Consider the following 19,729-nt stretch of genomic DNA (forward strand, 5'->3'; position numbering starts at 1 on the left):
ACTGTGGAGAAGCCTGGTACACACCCCTTCCATCCAGTGATCAAAGTGAACGTCCCCAGAGCAGGACAAACTGAATACCGCAGTGAGAAGAACGCATCGCTTCTGTGATATGCCCACCAAAAGTAAGTGACCTCAAATTAATCATGAAAATGTACTAGACAAATTCAAATTGAGAGCTACTCTGTAAGATCTTTATGTGTCAAGGTGAGGAAAGTCAAGGAAAGTTGAGGATTGTTGTCAACTTAAGGAGACCAAAGAGAATTGACAACTAGACCCAACACTTGTTCCGGATCTGGGTCCTTTTGCCATGAAGGACACTGTCAGTGATTAGTGAATCTTGAATCGGGTCTGTCAGATGGTGGCAATGTAAATGTGCAATGTTATTATGTGGCGGTGCAAACGTCCTAAGTTTGATGGGCATTATCCTTATTGGATAAGGACACTGTTGCTCAAACTCCAACATGCATACGGATCACCCAGAGATCTTCTTAAAATGCAGATTCTGACTCGGTGGGCAGAGCAGGGCCTGAGATCCTGCCTGTCTAGCCATTTCCCAGGGGAGGCCATGCTGCCAGCCAGGGGTCCACACTCGCAGTCCCAAGGGCCGAGGGAACCTGTGGTGAACACTGTTTGCCTCCCAAACACCCACCTCCCCCATCTTTTGGTTCCAGGCTCTGGTTTTCTTTTGGGATCAATCTCCTCGCTGCTCTCTGTACTCCTGTTTTGGGTCAAATGGTCCTTAATGCTCAGACATGAAGCATGAGACCTGGGCCTGTTCCATCCCACATCCTGGTCACTGTTCAAGGCTGGTCCTGAGACCCATCTGGGGCCAGTAGGATGCAACTACAAGAGAACTAGCTGAGCTGACACGGCCTCTGTAAAACCCTCACCTTCTGGAAACTTCCTGGGTTCCAGCCTTACAGTGGCGCAGGCCTTGCCTTCTGCCCTTTAACTGCTAAAGGCTTAAAAGGCTTTTCTGACCCCCATATGACTCCATCACATAGTAGCTACGTGACCTTACTTGGCATACTAAACTTGTTTGTGCCTCAGTTTCCTCATCTATAAAACAGGATACTACCTACCCCACCACAAAAGTTATTGAGGTAAATGTCACCCACATACAGTGTTTTGTACTAAACCTGGCTCAGATCATGAATTCTTAAAGCACTTACCATTAAAAAACAAACAAAAACACCAATATACCAAAATGCCAAGAGTAGATGTTCAATAAATTTTTAATTATTCATTTTGGTTTGTGGAACACATGACCCCAACAAAGAGAAGGGATAGCATCCCACTCTTTAGGTTGATTTTTGTATTGAGAATGGCCTAACAGAGTTTGGGGACTCTGGAAGAGGAGACCAAATATCCCACTAGCTATTGGCCTTTCTTCCTCTGGAACCTATCAATTTTTTTTTATTATTATTATTTTTAGTAAGAGAGACAGAGACAGGAGAAGGAAAAGAAATGAGAAGCATCAATTCTTTGTTGCAGCACCTTAGTTGTTCATTGATTGCTTTCTCATATGTGCCTTGACCCGGAGGGGGGGGGGTCCAGCAGAGCCAGTGACCCCTTGCTCAGGCCAGTGACCTTGGGCTTAAGCCAGTGACCATGGAGTCATGTCTATGATCCCGCGCTCAAGCCGACGCCGCCGGGGTTTCAAACCTGATTCCTCTGCATCCCAGGCCAATGCTCTGGCCACTGTGCCACAGCCTGGTCAGGCCCTCTAGGGCCTATCAATTCATGCATGTCCTATTTACTTGATTCCTACCTAATTTGCTCCCATCCTATATTGAGTTGCCTATATAAATACATATCAAAAAGAAATAAATTATCAACATTGTAGGTATTCCAAGTATGGTTTTCACGTTCCAGTAATTTTAGGCTCCGTGCAGAGATCAGAAATTTCCTTTCTACTGTCTTTATTCTACTGCCATCCTGTGGCCAGTTTGTGCCACTGCAGCACTGTGGGCCAGATGTAGCTGTGCAGCTTGTGTTCACTGTCCTCTTCATGCCCTGGATGGGGCTCCTTGGGAGCACGGGAGTACAGTGGAAGGCTCTGCTCAAGTCCCCCCAGCAGGCAGGAGTCTGGGCATGAATCACCAGTCTTGACTTGATTTCTGTTTGATGAACTTTAAGGACACATAGTACAGGGCCATGAAGCCCACACTGATGCCGATGAGGATTAAGTAGATGGCGTAGAGTGGGTACGAGTCCAGGTGCATAGAGTTGAGGATCTGGGGACACAGACATCAGTGAGCTCACTAAGATGATGTTCAGATGGGTGCTCTCTGTACTAGGAGTCCAAGGCCTCGGCTACTTACTTTGTCTCCCGGGACAGGGATGGTGAGGTTGCCGACTGCCAAGTGGTAAATTTGCCCTTTAAACTGAATCCGCATCAGCCCTTCAAAACACCATCGGAGGAAGGACACGTTGGAAATCCACGCAGGCACTGAGGACAGTGAGAGTCGCATTATTCATACGAGCTAACTCTTTGCTCCTTGCAAAGCATGCCTGGAGAAAGGGTCGTGGGTGGCTCTGCCCTTGGGGAGGCAAGTTCCCTGAAGGAGCAGGGAGAGGATAGGGCACAGGGAGAAGGGGCAACTTGGGGCATGGACTAGTGTGGGCGTGAGGGTGGCGAATGGCTGCGGGGTCACCCACGTTGGTCTGTACAACTCTAGAGAGGAATTAGGCGTCCCTCCCAGCACATTCTCAGCCTTCCAGAGCTGACGGGCCGCCCCAAACCCGAGACTTCTGAGGATGATTGGGGGGGGGGGGTTCTGAACCCTGCCAGGGGGGGAGGGGCAGTCAGGAAAGGCCTGGCAGAAAGAGGAGCCGAGGGGCGTGGGGAATGGTGCCCTTGCAGAGAGGAGGCGTGCAGTGTGCGATGTGGGACCTCAGAGGGGCTGGGGGAGGCAGCAGGGACCGAGCAGCCCGCCCCTCCCCAGGAATTGGCACTTAGCAATCTCTCTGCCTGGGCAGGGTTGAGAGGGACAGGGAGGGACCCAGATACAGAGACCAGGCTACTGTCTCAGCCCTAGATCTCATGATTAACCAGAGCTGGGGGACAAGGCAATGGGACATTTCAGAAAGACTTGGAAGGCAGAAATGACCTGGCTCACTGGTGCTGTGGAGGGTGAGGGAGAGTCAAAGATGACTTCCAGGTGTCAGCTGGGCTTTATAAAAAAGTGCCATCTACACTCTTTTGTGCAGTTATTCCCTTTGCATGCAGAACAGCTGGCCAGGGCACATGCTTCTTGAATTGGACCTAAATGATAAGTTCTCATCTCTAGGTCAAAGCAGGCTTAAGCCCCAGAAGGCCTCAAAAAGCTTGACCAGGTGAGGGGAACAGGCCTTACCTGTCCACAGGTTGTTCAGGCTTATCATGAAGCCCCCAGTCAGGTAGAAGGAGTTGTAGAGAGCATTGCCGAAGAAAGAGGACATGTGGAAGGTGGGGAGCAGGGCAGCAGCGCTCAGAGCCATGGTCCTGCAGCAGAAGACCACCAGCCACAGCAGCAGGAAGTGCAGCAGGAAGGGCTCAGGGCTCGGGTGCAGGCTGGCCAGCCAGTAGGTGGGCATCCCATAGATGAGGATGTAGGCACAGTGCTCCGGAAGCTCCCCTAGGATCTGCAAAGAGCAGCCCTTGCAAGGATGTGGAGCCAACGCCTTCATCTGCCACTATTCTTTATAAAGGCCCAAAGAGAGCAATCCCCAGCAATGCCAGCCGTTCCTCCCGGCGATCATCGGGCTGCAGCAGGTGGGTGAGGGCGTGTGGAACCCTAGAGCCTGGGCTCACTGCTGGGGCGGTTCGAGCAGCTGCCCCAGGGAGGCAGTGGGGATCTGCTCTCATTAGATTGGGTTTCATTTCCCTACCCCGCCCGCCCAGACCTGGAGACAGACAGGTGTGGCCTTGAGACAGCCACCTAACTTCTCTGAGCCTCCGCCTCCTTGCAATGAGAACAGTGACACCTGCCGGACCTGCTCCAGGGGCGTGGAGGGACTGGAGAGATAAAGTATGCTCGATGTTTCCCACCTTTTCTTTTTTAGGTTTCTGCTGACCAGAAACCTAAAGCCCACAGCCCTGGCCTCCTGGTGTTTTAAAAAAAATCTATCAATGTCTCTGAAACTCCCCTGGGGAATGGGGCATCTCTAACCACAGATGTGATGGCCCCCTGGTTCAGCAAAATGCTTCTCTATAGCGTCTGTCCAACGCGGTGCAGGTTTCTCTGCCCTACCCTCCACCCGGGTGGGGGGCACTCGCTCTTAGCCCTGACCAGTCACCTTGGCAAAGAAGTATGGACCAGCAGTGTACATCCCGTCTTCTAGCTCGTAGTAAAGCATGGCTCTCTCCGAGTGACCTACGAAAGGGGAGAAAAGGAGAATGAAACATGAAATTAATTTGAAGCGGTTCTGTTTTTCAGTCTGTCTTAGTACAATTAAAAGTAGTTTATGGCCTAAATGTCTTATTTATAAAAAAAAAAAAAAAAAAAAAAAAAGAGGCAGAGCACAACCATCCTGATTTAGATGTAATTCTGTGACTTGTACATTGCTGTCAAGTATAAATCCTGCCAGGAGAGGAATGCCTATGACTCCTTGGTAATTTGCTTCATTTGCATACTAGTATTAAGGCTTGAACTTTGAAAACAATTATTGTCTTTTATTTCACAATCCTAGTGACATTATTCAGTAAACCTGTTTTCCCTGGGAGCCAGAGCAACATGAGTTGGCTTTGGGCCAGTGCAGAGGGTGGCCGACACTGTGTGTTCTGGCTCTTGCACCTCTGGGTCACGGGGAGCTGGGGACACTCACATTTGGCAATGACATCCAGGATCACGTTGAAAGGGATTAGTGCTCCGATCATGAACAAGAGGGCCGCTGTGTCCATGAAGGAGAGCTTGATGGCCCCGTGGCCATAATAGAGGAACCCGATGATCAGCGACATCAGGCAGGCCTCCGCCCCATGGATGAGGAGGGTGGGTAGGTCTCGAAAATCATTAGAAATCTGACGACTTTAAAAAGAAAAGAAAGAGGTGCCAAGGGAATGACATACACCCATCCTGTGACCTTGTCCATGTCATTCATCTCTGTGAGCCTCATTTTTCTCATCTGTAAAATCACAGACACACTTCCCAGAGTGTCTGTGTGTTGTCAGATGAACACACTGATGAAAGCATCTGTCTCACAGGAGACACTCAGTAAATGATTGTGTTACTTTTATCGTAGGTGTATCTGCCTTGAGATTTTACCTAAAGAAGTCATTCTGAGGAAATAACTAATCAGTTATGTAAAGAGATATGTACAAGGATGTTGGCTATAATTACTTGTAATAGAGCCTAAGGAATCGGGCCATCAATATGGACTCTGTGGGTAAATGAGTCACGGCTCGACTGGAATGCTGAGGAAGGCCTGACCACGTGAGAGGCAGAGGTGCTATTCTACGTATCCACCCCCACCCCACTGGGAAAACAGTGGTGTTAGGCTTGCTCGCTGGCACTGGTTGATTAGTGCGTGAGCACGTGTGTATAGTCTACGTAAGGCTGCAGGTGCTTGCCCTCAGGGAGGACTGAGGATTGCCTGCCCTCCACTGTGAGGGTCTGTTTTGCTGTTTGTTTGCCTGAGAAGCGGTTTCCCTGCCTCTTGGCTCATCTGCCATTGGGAGACTGTCAAACGGGAATGGCCCAATGCTTTCTGGCTCTGTAGTTTCTCTACCGTCTGCCGGAATCCAATGTGGACCTGCCTGGCCTCGGCCACTGGCATCACCCATCCCCCCCCCAAAAAAAACCCCAAATGATTATGGAACAAAAACAATATACAAAAACTCCAGAACAAAAAATAATATGTAGAGCATAATCCTACTTATGTTTTAACATGTTTATGTGCATGGAAACATCTTAGAAAGACTCACACCAAAACCTGGGTCCATTTTCCTCCGGGAGCTGGTGTGATGGGGAACCTTCCCTTTCCACTTGGGGTTCCCTTCTATTGTCTGAATTTTTCCTGATGATCCTACTTGATTTCTAGGATTGTCTGGCCAGTGAGGATATACTGATTTTGTTAAAGAATAAAAGTAACAGGGATGCTTTGTATCACAAGGGAGAGCTGGGGCTGATCTCAGTGTGCTGGTTTTTTCCAAATGATTTACCTTTTAAATTCACTTTAGATAGAAAAGGCTTAAGTTGATACAATGGACGTTCAGCTGTGTGTGTGTGTTTGTGGGGGTGTGTGAAATGTCAGACAATTACCGGATCAGCGTGGTAAACTGCTGCACGGGGCCGGGAAACTTGATGGGAGTCGGGAGGTGGTCGGTGTCCCTTGGGGCCAGGCTGTCAAGACGGAGAGAGTGTCATGGGAATGTGAGGATGGCACCTTCCGGAGGGTGCTCTCCACCCCAAGCCACCCGGCCCGCCTCACCTCTTGGAACAAGTGCCCACACCTGGCTCCTTGGCCTCTGCTCTCCACAGGAAGTCATCAAAGGCACGCACTTTTTCCCGAAACAAGACTGCAAGCGACTGCGCTTTCTCCCTGGTGGCCACTTCCTGCTCTCTGCTCTGCCTGTCTATGCTGGTCAGGTCCACTGGAAGCAGAGGATGTGGGGTCGTGGGCGACCTGTCCCTGTACATGCTCACAGGTGAGGAGTCAGTACAAGGCCAGAACATGTTGCTGGTCGGCCCTCGGGGGCTCTGGGCCTGCTCCTCACCCTCCAAGTGGATCATGAAGTGATGGTTAGAGCAGAGAGGGGCCGAGAGCTGACTGGGGCTAGCTCCACCCTGCCAGGCCAGGCCAGGCCACAGCTACAATAGCCTGCCTCAGGGCAAGGATGGTGGGTCAACAAGGGGGCATAGAGGAGGGCCTGTGGGTGCGAACCCAGTCCCCACCCAGGCTCATGACAGGGACATCCTCAGGACAGAGAAGGAGGCACTGGAGCTTCGGATCCAAAGGCCGCCACTGCAGCTATGCCCTGGCTCCAGCTCTAGCTGTCCAAGCAGCTTGCGATGAGGACTCAGCCTCCCAGGTGCATTGCCCAGGTGTGCTGCCCAGGTGTGCTGGCGAGAGCAGTTGAGCAGTCTGGACTCCTGGAAGTTCTAGTTCTCACTGTAAGTAATTTGGCTTTTCAAGCAGCCGGCCCAAATGGGAAGAATGTTTTAGCTGAAGGGTGCCAGGGACCCAGCAACTATAAATAAAATTCTCACTGCCCACAGGGGAAGGAGCCAGCATGACAAGTTGGAGAAACAGCTGACCCCCTCCCACTTCCACGTCAGCCACTGGGGATACCTGGAGTCTCCTCCCACAGGCCCAGAGAGAGGCACACTGGCCCGGTCACAGTCAGGGCCCTCCTAGCCCAGCCTCCCCCAGGCCTTAGGGGGTCGCCCCCTCCATTCCTCCCTTGGCTAGGGGTCACTCTTAACCCCTCTGCTGCTTCCCTCCCATTTTCATGGCACATCTTAAGGCAAAATAATGTCTAGGAGGGTCTTGTACGTTGCAACATGTCCCCTCCTCAGTGCGCAGGACTGCAGCTCAGGACGCCGGGCTCTCGGGCACCACTAGGCCCTGCACCCCAGATGGTGAAGGTCACCTGCCCCAGAGCTTATAGGCAAGAAAGAGCCCCCACCAAAAAAATATATATAATAAAAAATAAAAAGAACGCTTTTTTCAGGTCTGTTATAGGCATTTGACTTCTGGTAACCCCACTCTGGGGTTACTGCCGTTCCTCCTGGTGGCCAGGTTGGCAGGTGCCCTCTGCCCCCTTATCTGGGAATGGCTGGTCTAAGGATGACACACTGGCAGGAAGCCAGGCTGGCACCGGAGCACAGGGAGGGAGGGTGACTTCTGTGTGAGGTCACACAGTGTCAGTGCCCAGGGCGAGGGCTGGCGGGCGGAGCAGGTGCCTGTCCGCTGAGGGGAGGGTGGGAGGGCGGATGCAGGGTGGACGGCGTGGACAGCAGGGCCCGGAGTCGGGGTGGGGGCTGGCGCACTGGCTGGGAACCCCAACCTTGTACCTACGGCTGTGCAAGGGGTTTAACTCTTTGGATTCCTATCTTCTTATTTGTATGGCTGGAGATGACCTTGGCCTGGCACGGTTGAAAGGGTCAACAGGACACCCTCTTGTGGTGTGGTGCGTAGGGTCCAGTGTCTGCCTTCAAGGAGATGGTCCCTGTCATCATATTTATGGTGAGCCCCTTGCTACACCAGGCTGTCCTGGGAGCAAGGCTGGGGCGCCAGGCACGTGTGGGACAAGCCGTAGCCACTGCTGCCCCCAGCCCTGGTACAGCTGTGAGTGAGGCCTGTCCAGCAGCCACCGTGGGTCCCAGCACTCAGAGTCCAGGCACCTGCTTTCAGTGCAGGCACCTGGAAAGGCAGCTGTCCCCACAGGAAGGAAGATAGTGTCCACGTTTCCACTGAGGGCCACTTGCTGAGGGCTCAGGGCCCTACACAGAGAAGCATCTCTGGGCTGACAGCAATTTTCAAATCTAAAGATGCACCGGCCAAGACCACCGAAAAGGCCGTGAGCTGGACTGTGCCCTGGGCACCCTGATTCTGTGGGTACAGCTTTTACATTTCCTGGAGGCTTCCCAATCTCAAATATTCTGTTTCCACACAGAGTGTGAATAAAGACCACAATTCTAGAAATTAACCCAAACTCTCTCTGAGTATATCCCTTCCGGTTTCTCTCTATTGTGCACACAGGGTGGCTAGGTCAGAAGCTGCTTTTTTCGTGCCCTTATTTCTAGCATTTGCTGCTTGGCCAACAGACCACATCTCCAGCCCCCTGAGCCACCCTCATCCTCGGCCCCGCTTTCTGGAACCTCCCCACCAGGCTCTGGGCGCCCCGGGCACCGGGCCACAGGCCTGGCTGGCTCACCGTAGAAGTCAGCAGGGTTGCTGTAGCGAGGACAGGGGTAGCCAGCCGCTGTGAAATACTGGACCATGTGCTGGGCTGCCCCCAAGTAGATGGTGGTGCCAGATGTCATCAGAAGGACCAAGTCAAACAGCCTGAAGATGTCTGACCGAGGCTGGTGGAGGGAGATGAGCACCAGCCTGTTGCCTTTGGCCAGCCTGGACAGGGTTTTCACCAGGTTGTGGGCCGTGAAGCTGTCGAGGCCAGAGGTGGGCTCATCCAGAATGAGGATGCCTTCCCGACGGAGAGAGGAACCAAGTAAGTCAGCCGGACTCCGGCTGGACCAGGCCAGGTGGGTGACACAGGCCCCCCTGCCCGCCCGGCACCCCAGCCCTCACCGGGGTTCCACAGAAGCTGCACCCCGATGCTGACTCTCCGCCGCTCGCCCCCCGACACGCCCCGCACGTAGGCGTTCCCCACGCGCGTGTTGGCACACTGCCGCAGCCGCAGCTCCGCGATCACATCGTCCACCTGAGGACGGCAGGAGCAGGGGTCAGAGGCCACCTCCGGGGTATAAAACACCTGCTCCTCCGGGTGGGTTTAAAGCTCCAGCCTTCATTTCCCTGATGCGCAGGTTGCTCCCGGTTGCGCCCACACACCCTGAGCGCTTCCACCTACCACACCAGGTATGGGCAACGTGGCCTGTCTGGGGGCCAGACAGTTGTGCTCCCTGCCCACACGGGGGACCACAAAACAAGTAGACACATACTCATCACACACTTTGTCACCTGCCGTAAAGGGAACCAAGGGGGCCGAGATGGCCCACAGAGGGCCACAGGGCTTTCAGGGACGACTGAAGGGCCGGGCTGAGCACACGGTGGGTGGACTTTCCCAGATGGGCGGGTGGCTGGGCCCGGAGGCGGGGAGGGAGGGCCCCCGAGGGGAAGGATGTCGTGGCTTCTTGGGGTCACCAGAGTCAGTTAGTTACCCTCTTGTCACGCTGGGCCCGGGAGTAGGTTCTGGGCAGGCGCAGCTGGGCAACAAAAGCCAAGGTCTCACGGACAGTCAGGTTGGGGAGCAGCTGGTCGTGCTGGCGCACGTGCGCCACAGACTTCCTCACCAGCTGAGGTGTGCTGGGCTGCCCGTTGATCCAGATTTCACCTGACTTAATTTTGCCACCGTGTCCTCGCCCGGTGATCACGTCCAGCAAAGAGGCTCTACCACAACCTGCGAAGCCACCGGAGACGTCCCTGAGGTCAGGGTCCTGCGGGGGCCAGCCGGGGAGCCACCCTGCACTGCTCTGTCCTCGCAGAAGTGACCAGTCCCCAGGGAAGGGGCGCAGCACCCAGCCCTGGAGGAGGCAGCCCCAGCAGCTGGAGCTCTGAGCCTTTGTCCACAAACAGCTTGAGTACCCGCCAGGGTGCTGGAGGCACACTGATGCCGGGGGTGAGGCCAGGTCCGCCAGCGGCTGAGTGACAGGAGAAGGATGGAGTCTGGCGGCCCCAGGCCTGCCTGTGCCTGGAGTGCGCGTCCCCTCCTTCGGGGCAAGCCTGGTGTTAACTGCACCAGGGAGCTTAACGATTTCGGTCTGGCAAATATGCCAGCAACATTTCATCATTCAACTCGTTTGGCTCAGAAGCTGGCTTTGTGGGAAGGACTAATTTGGAAAATTAATAGGGTGTCTTTTAAAAATGCAGAAGTGAGTCTATTTTCAGAAATAAGGGAGGAAAAAAAAGAGAGAGGTAATAGATGTGGAAATGATTTAAAAACTACAGCACTGTGTTCATGTGTTCGGAGTTTCCACCTTTTACATGTTCTAATTTTTGTCAGTGATCCTTCTTACTCTCTCTAAAGACAAATGGTCCATTGTACACAAATTCACACCAGTGACTGTGATCGATCTGGGGAAGTAAGTGTCAGATTGCAGCAGGATTCCAGAAAGCACTTTCTTTGACGGCCCTCTAAGCTGTGAAAGGGAACTGGGCTTCTGGGAACACCTTCTTGCGAACAAGCTGGAGAGAGCTCTGTCCATTCCCTCCAGGTGGGGTTTTGGTTTCCTTACTATACATTTCTCGTAGAGAGCAAATTTTTCAAGTTGTTTCCAAACAAGGAACGTGCCAGTACACATCATAGAACAACTCCTTGCCACAGCCAGCGCCTCCCGCAGGCAGCCCTACGGCCCCCGTGCATAAACAAAAATCAAGAAGCTTCCGCAGGGAAATGTCTGCATAGGGATCATGAGTTTCCACGGTAGAAAGGGACCTGCACCCTATCTCTTGAGTGGACCTCCTTTAAGGTCCCGAGAGCTTAGGAGACACAAAATAGCCAGGAGAGAAACCAGAGAGGTGGCCTCTGCCCTGGGCCCTGCTTAGCTTCGAATATCACTCCAGGTTCTGGGAGCACAGGGGACTTTGCCGATATTCACAGGGACAGTGGGATTCCCAATCAGGGAGGAGAAAGGCCACATTTCCTAAACAAAACTTTAAAGAGGAGTAGGTGGCCTTTCTAGCGACTGGGGAGACCCTCATGAACCTAGAGAAAACAGCTGGCCTTCAAGACCCCCATAAAATGGCTGGAATCTCCAAAGCAGTAAACTCATTCATTGGAGAACACACAGCTTCCGCACTGCTGATTCTATAGAAGCAGCTAAAATGCCTGGGGCTGTTCTATTTATTTTATTTTTTATGACAGCCAGACTTTTTTTGTGTGTTTGAGTGGAGTAAGTCACAGGAAGTATTATTGATAAATCTTTCTGAGAAATCATCTTAATCATTTCAGCGAAATAAACCTGAAGCTAAACACACCAAGCCCAGGGTCAAAGGCCCTGGAGAGGGCTCAGTGTCACCTCTCCAAACCTCACTTTCCTCAGCCACAAATCAGGAATGCTAACAGTTATCGGGCTGTGTGTAGCAAGGATTAACCATCATGACTCTCAGGCTTTGTGGAAGCACCTGTTAAGGGCCCATGTGTCTCCTCGATGTTTAATTCATGAAGAGAAAGCAGACAAAACAAGAAAAGCCACCAGCAGTGAGAAACAAAAATAAAATTGGCCTATATCTACTTTTTTCTTGTTTAGATCAGACTTGCAGGGACAGGGCCAAAAGCAGGTAGGACTTGACCTGTGGGGTTGTTCCAGTTACAAAGTACATTTAGACACGTTTGATCTTTGGTTGGGCAATAAACAGAACTTCCCTATCCAAAGATTGTAAAAATTTGGAGATGATGTTCAAAAAGTTGAGTAATCTATCCTTCTGGAAATGATTAATTAAAAGGTATAAAGTGCTATCTCTAACACTATGTAAGGGAGAAATGCCTTTATCTGAGATTATAATCAGGAGACCAAAGTTCTAGTTCTAGGTCTGCATGAAATGTATATCCTTAGGTTGTGTGTGGGGCCGGGCGGGCAGAAGGAGATCACTAGAAAGATTGAGGGCTCCTCTGAAGATGCTTCCAAAGAGGCAAGGAGAAGGAAAGGTAGAAGACAATGACAGGGATGAACACTATTCTCCAGCCCCCCTCTCAGCCCTGTGTTCTGCAGTATCCAGCCCGGCCTGTGGAAGGGACTGTTAGGCACTCCAAGGGTCTGGATTTGCACAGATGGTGGGAGGTTGCGCTCAGACGCGGAGGGGCTGTGTCTACCCGCTGCCTGACCATAACCGGGAATCTGACTGTGGGGAAACCATGAACGCTCCTGTGGAGGAGGAGCCCCCTGAAAAGGACATTCACTTCTGAAGCCACCGGATGACCCTGGAAAGGGTTTTGCCTGGTCTCAGTCCAGGTGTTAAGAAGCTTTGGCTGCAGCTTCAGGAGGCACACGGTTCTCAGCAACTACCCGAGAGCTGTAAACGGAGGGGCAGAGATTTGAACCCAGGCCTGTCTGACCCAGAACCTGTGCTGTCAAACACTCTGCTAGAGTATTCTACTAGTCAGTCAGTAGAAGCATTCATTTGTCCAAGGCACCATTCTGCCCCCGCGGCCCCGCTCTGCCCTCAGCGGTACCTGAGCTCCCTATGATGGCCAGCATCTGCCCACTCCTCACTCTGAAGCTCAGGCTCTGGATGCCCAGCTCACAAGAGTCCTTGTGAGATGTCCAAGGCATCTTGAACTGAGCCAGCTGCTCAAACCAAGGCACCTGGGAGGCCACGTCCACCTGTGGGGAGACATCAGAGGTTCCTCAGAGAGCCGAATGGCTCAGGAGTTTCAGTAACTTCTGTTCAGCCCACATCCTCCTGAGGGGCTCCCCCAGGGGGCCACCGGACACGGGGGCTGGAGCCCACCACGCTGAGAACCTGAAGCTGCCAGTTCCAAGTCTGTAGGTAACACGCGGAAAACATGTGCACCAGCAGGACAGAAATAAAACTACAACATGAAGTTAAATGATGTCTTCACTCAATATTAATAGTGATTTACTAATAATTTACCAAAAGTTTACTGTGTGAGGCATTGTATTCGTCAGTTTATTTGCACGATCTCATTTTTAATCTTCATTGCAAACCTTTTACATGGGTAAGATTATGATCCCTGTTCTGCAGATAAAGCTCAGAGCAGTTAGTAGCTTGCTCACGATCATATAGCTAGCAGGTGGCAGTGCAGAGGAAGGTGGTGGCATGGATCATTGGCTTGTCCTAACTCAGCCCCACAGGCCGACAGAATAGGGCCTCGGAGTTTCACCCTCCTAGGCCCCACCACATCCCACCTGGCCTGTGTCCATGGGGAGTTGTGGGAAATAGTTGTGAGCAGAAAGGATCCACCCGGCCACCCCCATCTGGGGCCAATGCTTGAATCAACCATCTATCTTCAATGCCTGAGGCTGATGCACTTGACCAGCCGAGCTATCCTCAGCACCCAGGGCCAATGTTCGGACCAGTTGAGCCCCTGGTTGTGGGAGGAGAAGAGGGAGAGAAGGGAGAGAGGGAGGGAGCCAGAAGCAGACGGTCGCTTCTCTTGTGTGCCATGATGGGGGATCAAACCCAGGAAGTCCATCACCAGGCTGACACTATCCACTGAACAAACCGGCCAGGGCCAAAATAGAAGTTTTGAATCTGACCAGGTTTTGAATTCCTGACAGCCCTCAAAAGGCACTTGAATTCTGAATGTTTTATTAGCTCCAGTGACAGTATATTTTACCAAAAAAAAAAAATCTACATAAAGTCTGTAGTTTAGTTACTAGCATCGTACCATTGTTAATGTCTTAGTTTGGTACCTGTGCTGTGAGTTAGCAAGACGCTAACATCAGGGAGAGTGGGAGGGACAAAGGGTAATGGGAACTCTACAATTGTTGCAAGTTTTCCTAAAATCTAAAATTATTTCAAATTAGAAAGTGAATAAAGAGTTTTAGAGACTTTAACCCCACAGGTTCGCACAATTTGCTTCATGTTTTAACAAAGGTCTCCTCTATTGATGCCTCGAAACCTGTGGCTGTAGTAGTGGAGCTGAAGGAAGTCTCCAAAGTGCTCGCACCCGCCGTGGGGGGGAACAGCGTGGACGGCGCGGTCTGTGGGAGCAGAGGGCCCCTTCCCTCCCACCAAGGGCTGGTTGGGCCGTCCCTGCCCGCTCTCCCCACCTTGTTCTTAGGTGTGCCTCTACCTGGTAGTTGAGGCCTCGGACCTCCAGGGTGTTAGATTGGCCACTGTAGGTGAAGTACAGACTGTTGTCGCTTTCGGAAGAGAACAAGCTGTCCTGGAGGCCCTGCAGGGAGACAGGACAAGGCGAGGGGCTCCTTCGGAAGCTGCAGAAGACGCAGGAGAAAGCAGAGGGGGACACCCGACAGTGACAGCAGCAGCTAGGGTGGTTGACATCCCAAACTGGCAAGACATGGATTTGGGAAGGTGGAATCCAAGAGCTCTGAGGAAACAAGCTTCGATGAGGGCACATCTGCTGTTCCCTGCAGAGAGAGCTTTAGGGCGCCCCCCAGGGCGGCTCCTGCCCCAGAAACCTCAACGGCTGGCTGGCAGAGGGGGAACCATGGCTGGTGCTATGGTGGACAGGCTCCAGTCTCTGCACTGGAGGGAGCTGGTGACCCTCTGTGTTCTGGGAAAACCTGAGGGGGGAGGGGAATCTGAGTGGGGGGGGCGGGGCGGGGCACTGGCCTTGAACTTCCTCTCAGTATCTCCTGATGCCAAATAGACTTGACATACCCAGCAAGTGAGAGGAAAACGGCTGGTCAACAAGCTAATGCTCAATGTTTGTGAAGACACCATCCTTAGAAAACTTGCATCTTATTTTGACTAGGAGTTTTGCACAACAAGGCTATTCAAAATGCTGTTGGGAGATTTCAGAGAAAGTCCCTTCTCTTCTTCCTCCTTCACCTTGTTGCTATTTTTGTGGGAGTGGTGCTATATTTGAATGCACATCAAAAGAATCAATGTTTTGTGGCATCAGCTGATACCTTTAAATGATATTAACCATCTGCAGATCTGAATTCCTTCTATTTATCAATTCAATCATTTACTCGTTGAGGCCTAGAAAAAAATACCTACCTAGTAAAATTTCAGTTTTTTAATGCATTCAGATTTTTTTCCCATTTCTATAGTGCAGAGAAAAGCACATCTTCATGAACGAGTTTCTGTTGACTCTGGTCTTCTTCCCTCAGAGACACCTTTCCCACCCAATGCATTCCTTCAATCAATCAATCAATCGATCGATCGATCAATCTAGCATGAAACCAACACTTGTTTGGAGCCCACGTCATGCTTCGGGTATGGAGTTTGGGATGTGACAGTGAAAAGGACAGTCTTTGAGAAGCTAAGGTTTCAGTGGATAAGACAGGTGGTCAGGCTGGGGCCAGACAGGCCAGGCATAGAGGCAGGCTGGCCTCCAACATCCACTCAGGGTCCATTTTCACGGTGTAAAAACAATGGGCTGCATGGGAAAATAACATGACTTAGAATTTATGTGAAAATAACACCCCACAGTCTTTGTCACAGCCTCCCTGTAATAGTGGAGGTGAGAGGTCCTTGGAAAGAACATTCCAGAGCAATGGAGGTGGACAGAGATAAGTACAGGTGACAGTCAGCTGCAGGCCCACTGCGAGGAGGCCCCGGACTTCTGAGAGAGTATGGGGACAGCAGACCATCGCTACTTACCTTGTTTAATGTTAGAGCTATTACCATAAAGATCCTAAATGATACAGAAAAATGTGGGAAAGACAACAGCTAATTCAGCAGAAGTGCTACCTTTGGGGAACGGAGGCAGATACCTAGGGATGGGGAGGGGCTAAGGTGGGCCTTCAGAGCTCTTGGCAGTTAGTGTTGAGTACATGCGGGTTCACTAGTCTTTAAACTGAATTGTCTGAAATATTTCAAAATATGTTTTCAAACTGAGAGAGCTGCCCAGTGAGGAGAACACCTACCGGACCCCAGGTGGAGGTGGTGGAGGTAAGCGGTGGAGAGGGACCCCCTGGGAAGACCGAGAGCAGATCAGAAAGCTGGGGGCCCCCCGCAGCCCTGACCCTCACTCACCACCTCCACCACCAGCACTTGCATTGCCTGGTTTTACCATTAATCTTGTTAAATTATCAGAAATTCTATCAATTGCTGAGAGACTCATTTGGGCTAACATGCATCCTATTTGTTTGTTTGTTTTTAAACAGCAAATGCTTGCAGGAAGGATATTAGTCAATGGGTATAAGATAAGAGTTAGCTCAGAAATTGCTTCTGCAAACAAACACCTGGCTCTTCCCAGGTTAGACTTCCCGAAGGGGGTGTGGGGGCTGCTGAGAAAGGGAAGTTGGACATTTTGGAACCTGGAGCAATGTGTGAAAGTGACTTGGAGCCTGGAGGGCTTCCACTCTCCAGGTAGGTGGGTGGTCTGAGGAGGTGGAGGGTGTGGAATTCAGAGGAAAGAGGCCTCAGGACAAAGGGAGGTGAAAGGAAGGGACAGGCACGTGCTCCCTGCTCCTCGGCTTCCCCTGCCCCTCCCCCTGGGCAGGCTGGGCCAGCCCAGAGCCCAACGCCATCAAGGGACGGCGCCTTCGGGAGCACAGCTTTCAGAAGAAGAAAATCTATGGCTTCTGTTCCATTTTGGAAATATTTTCCTTGGCTCCCAGGAAGGATATGTTAGAGTCTTCCTGAGGTTTTGACAAACTCTCTGTATTTTTCAAATACTTAAATATCTATTCAGCTGACATCTTAATCAGTATGACTGTCAGAACATCACTTGGATTTCTGACAGGTGACACCCAAAAAAGCAAAAGTAGATTTATTTGTAGGTAACCAGGTCGGCTCCTGCTGGGCTACCCTGTAATTTCTCCTTCTATTAACTCCTGATCACATTCATGAGTCAGAAGCATAAAGAGGAAGGAAACAGGGAGCACAGAGCACAAGGCCCTGGTTCTAAGACAAGGAGCCCGTGCCCGGGACAAGTAGTGACGTGCTGAGAACTCATGCCTGAGAACTCACACAGGGCTTGTTCTTGGATGAGGGAAGGAGCCCAAGACTTTTCTAAAATGTCCAGATCAGACCTCACACATCTCTGCCCTGAGGCCTGGGCCCCTCTCTCCCACCTCTGGTCATGATCCCACACATGGACTGAGGACTCCGTGGGCTCAGGGCACTTGCCACGCCAGGTTCCCAGATCCCCAAAATTTCTGGTGCGGATGACTGCAAGCCCACTCTCAGGGTCTGTGTGAACCTAGTTCCAGGCCCATCCTCAGTACTGCCCAACTGGGCACCCCAGGCCAGAGGGGCCTTTGTCTGTGGAGAGCGTATACGGAATGTGGGTGGGCAGGAAGGGTGTGTGAGGTCACACGTGGAGCTGGGGGTGAGCGGAGAAGGGGGACAGGTTGTGTTTTGGGCTGCAAGCTGGTTTCCCCATGCTAGCACATTCTAGCGGCCCCTCCAAGGAGTCCTAGAGTTTCAAATTTACATCTGGCATTCCAGGTGTGGGGAAGGTGTAAGAAGGTAAGAGGATAGGAACTAGTTTTATTTATCAATTCTTAGCTTGGTTACTAACTTTCCAATATCTAGATGTATGATACGCAGCCCTGTCTTCCGGTTCTCTTGCCACCTTGAGTAACAAGATTGGAGAGAGCAGAACTGGAAAGGGCGGCACCCCTGCGTGCACTCCAGGGTGTCGGCTTCAGGCAGTTCTTTGCCTCCCAAGCCGTGCTGGCTGAGCTGTCAGACCTTCTGGGCAGAAGGTCAGCTAGTACTGAGTTTACATCCTACTCAGGCTGTGAGCATTGCCTCCCTGGCTCCTGGGAGTCATTCCTGGTGGGGACCGGCCCATGGGGTGTTCCCAGAGCAGCGGGTCATTGCTGTAGCTTCAGAGCTCATAGGAATGGTGGATGCCTCGGGCCTGACTGCAGCCAGCAACTCAAGGCCAGCCCAGGTGGCCTGTGGCCTTCCCTGCTGCGTGTGGAGTCTTCAGTGAGCCTTGGCTGCCCTCCCCCCTCCCCAGAGCAGGCAAACACAGAAAGGTAGGGTTGGGGGGGGCAAGGCTGGAGGGGGGGGAACTGTTTCCTTTCAACCTTCCCAGTTAGCCTCCTGCTTCAGACCCCACCCACACCCCACGTTTAGTCAAAGGCCCTTTTGCAGTAAACGTTTCTCTTGTAAAATGGGGGCAGCACCCTTGGCCCCCAACCTCTTGGCCCCTGGATGCCATCTATTCTTTCCAGCTCTCTCTGGGATCTTACATTTGCCTGCTGTAGGCATATTCTGAACGTAAATTCTGATGTACCCAGAAACGTCACCCGCCATCCTGTCTCATCAGTTTACTGCCACTGAGATTCTGAGCTCACAGCCACCCAGGCGAAGGAGACACTGCAGAGTCCTTGCCGTGTGTGGGCACATTTCTGTGATGGAGTCTCATTTGTAAGAGGCTGGGTCAGCCTGGGTCACCAACAAGAACATCATTTCAATATAGAAGCACATCTCGGGGCAGGAAATGACCTTGGAGGCCCCACCAACTCCTGACCCCTGGGTCTGCCTCCCTCAGCCCTTTGTTGCCCAGGAAACAGAGTCCTGCTGCCACAGTCTCGGTCCCTGGGGCTCAGTGAGGGCAGAAGGTGGCTGAGGGAGGACACAGGGTCCGGTTCACCCCCACCCACCGGGACGGAGGTGTCTCCCCATCGCTCACCGAGGCATCCTGGGGAGCAGCCTTGGTCCACAGCCCTCCGTCCTCCGGGAATGCGGACGTCTCAGCCATGGGGCCCAACAGTGTCTGTGTTCTTTGCTGCTGATTCCTTTGAACCTGAGCTGCCACTGCCAGTGCCAATGTTTCCTTTCTGTCCCAGAGCCGAGCAACCTCTGGCCCTCATTTGATGAGCTCCCGTCTGTCTCCCAGCATTCCACTCTGGCAAACCTTCCCACAAACACAGAATGTGTGTCCTGCCCACTGCCAAGACAATATACACACGCTGGCTAAAGGTACATCAGATAATGGCTGCGGTGACCAAACCTTGCCCTGCTGCTGGGAAGGCCTGAGGAAGGACTCCAGGGCCGGTGAGGAGCAGGTAGGCTGGTCTGCTGCCGCCTCCTCAGCTGAGACAACTCCAGGGAGGGTCAGGCATCAGAAAGTTCTCCTGTCTTTGCAGCCTCTTGACCATGAGTGAATTCCCTGTGGGGTCCTCAGGACTCCAGATAAACAAAGGCTCCCAGTGCTTGTCACAACAGGTTCCTGCAGCCGTGTCCAAGCCTCGGCACAGCCTGGGCATCCTCCATGCCTCCTACACCGTCAGGTAAGGCGGGCACGGCCCAAGATGACAGTGCTGCTCACCCCTCTGCTGGCTTCCTCCCTAGCAGGGATGTATGCCAAATACAGCCCCTGAGCTCTGCCTCCTGCTCCTTCGCCCCTCGCCCCTTCCCGCGAGTCCCCCTTGTGTTCGACCTGTTTGATGTGGATGGAGAGGGCCTGGGGGAGAGGGGATGCTTGCAGTACGAGGTGTAATGAAGG

General features: G+C 52.2%; 2 protein-coding genes across 9 annotated transcripts in view; one reads left to right on the forward strand and one right to left on the reverse strand.

Moving 5' to 3' along the window:
* Positions 1 to 1,217: 1,217 nt before the first annotated feature.
* ABCG8 (ATP binding cassette subfamily G member 8) lies at positions 1,218 to 19,128 on the reverse strand. 4 transcript variants are annotated; one of them, XM_066378375.1, is made up of 13 exons: positions 18,914 to 19,128; positions 14,423 to 14,524; positions 12,836 to 12,986; positions 9,825 to 10,063; positions 9,235 to 9,367; positions 8,861 to 9,130; positions 6,412 to 6,574; positions 6,243 to 6,323; positions 4,810 to 5,009; positions 4,282 to 4,358; positions 3,360 to 3,627; positions 2,325 to 2,452; positions 1,218 to 2,237 (listed from the first exon to the last, which is right to left on the reverse strand). In XM_066378375.1, the coding sequence occupies exons 1-13, from the start codon at positions 18,980 to 18,982 to the stop codon at positions 2,100 to 2,102; spliced, it is 2,019 nt and encodes a 672-aa protein (XP_066234472.1). In that variant the 5' UTR covers positions 18,983 to 19,128; the 3' UTR covers positions 1,218 to 2,099. The 4 variants fall into 4 exon arrangements, with proteins under 4 accessions (XP_066234472.1, XP_066234471.1, XP_066234473.1 ...); XM_066378374.1 differs by having other exon boundaries at positions 3,360 to 3,642; XM_066378376.1 differs by lacking the exon at positions 14,423 to 14,524 and having other exon boundaries at positions 3,360 to 3,642.
* Positions 16,500 to 19,729, forward strand: part of ABCG5 (ATP binding cassette subfamily G member 5) — a 32,381-nt gene continuing 29,151 nt past the window's right edge. For 2 of the 5 annotated variants that reach the window (XM_066378379.1, XM_066378378.1), the window contains exons 1-2: positions 16,500 to 16,632; positions 19,371 to 19,514. In XM_066378379.1, the coding sequence (XP_066234476.1) occupies positions 16,589 to 16,632; positions 19,371 to 19,514 (188 nt within the window). In that variant the 5' untranslated portion in view covers positions 16,500 to 16,588. Of the gene's footprint in view, positions 16,633 to 19,077; positions 19,515 to 19,729 lie in introns of those variants that run through there. The other 3 variants (XM_066378381.1, XM_066378380.1, XM_066378382.1) reach the window with 3 other exon arrangements.

The sequence above is a fragment of the Saccopteryx leptura genome, chromosome 3 (genome assembly GCF_036850995.1).
Source record: "Saccopteryx leptura isolate mSacLep1 chromosome 3, mSacLep1_pri_phased_curated, whole genome shotgun sequence".
NCBI lineage: Eukaryota > Metazoa > Chordata > Mammalia > Chiroptera > Emballonuridae > Saccopteryx > Saccopteryx leptura.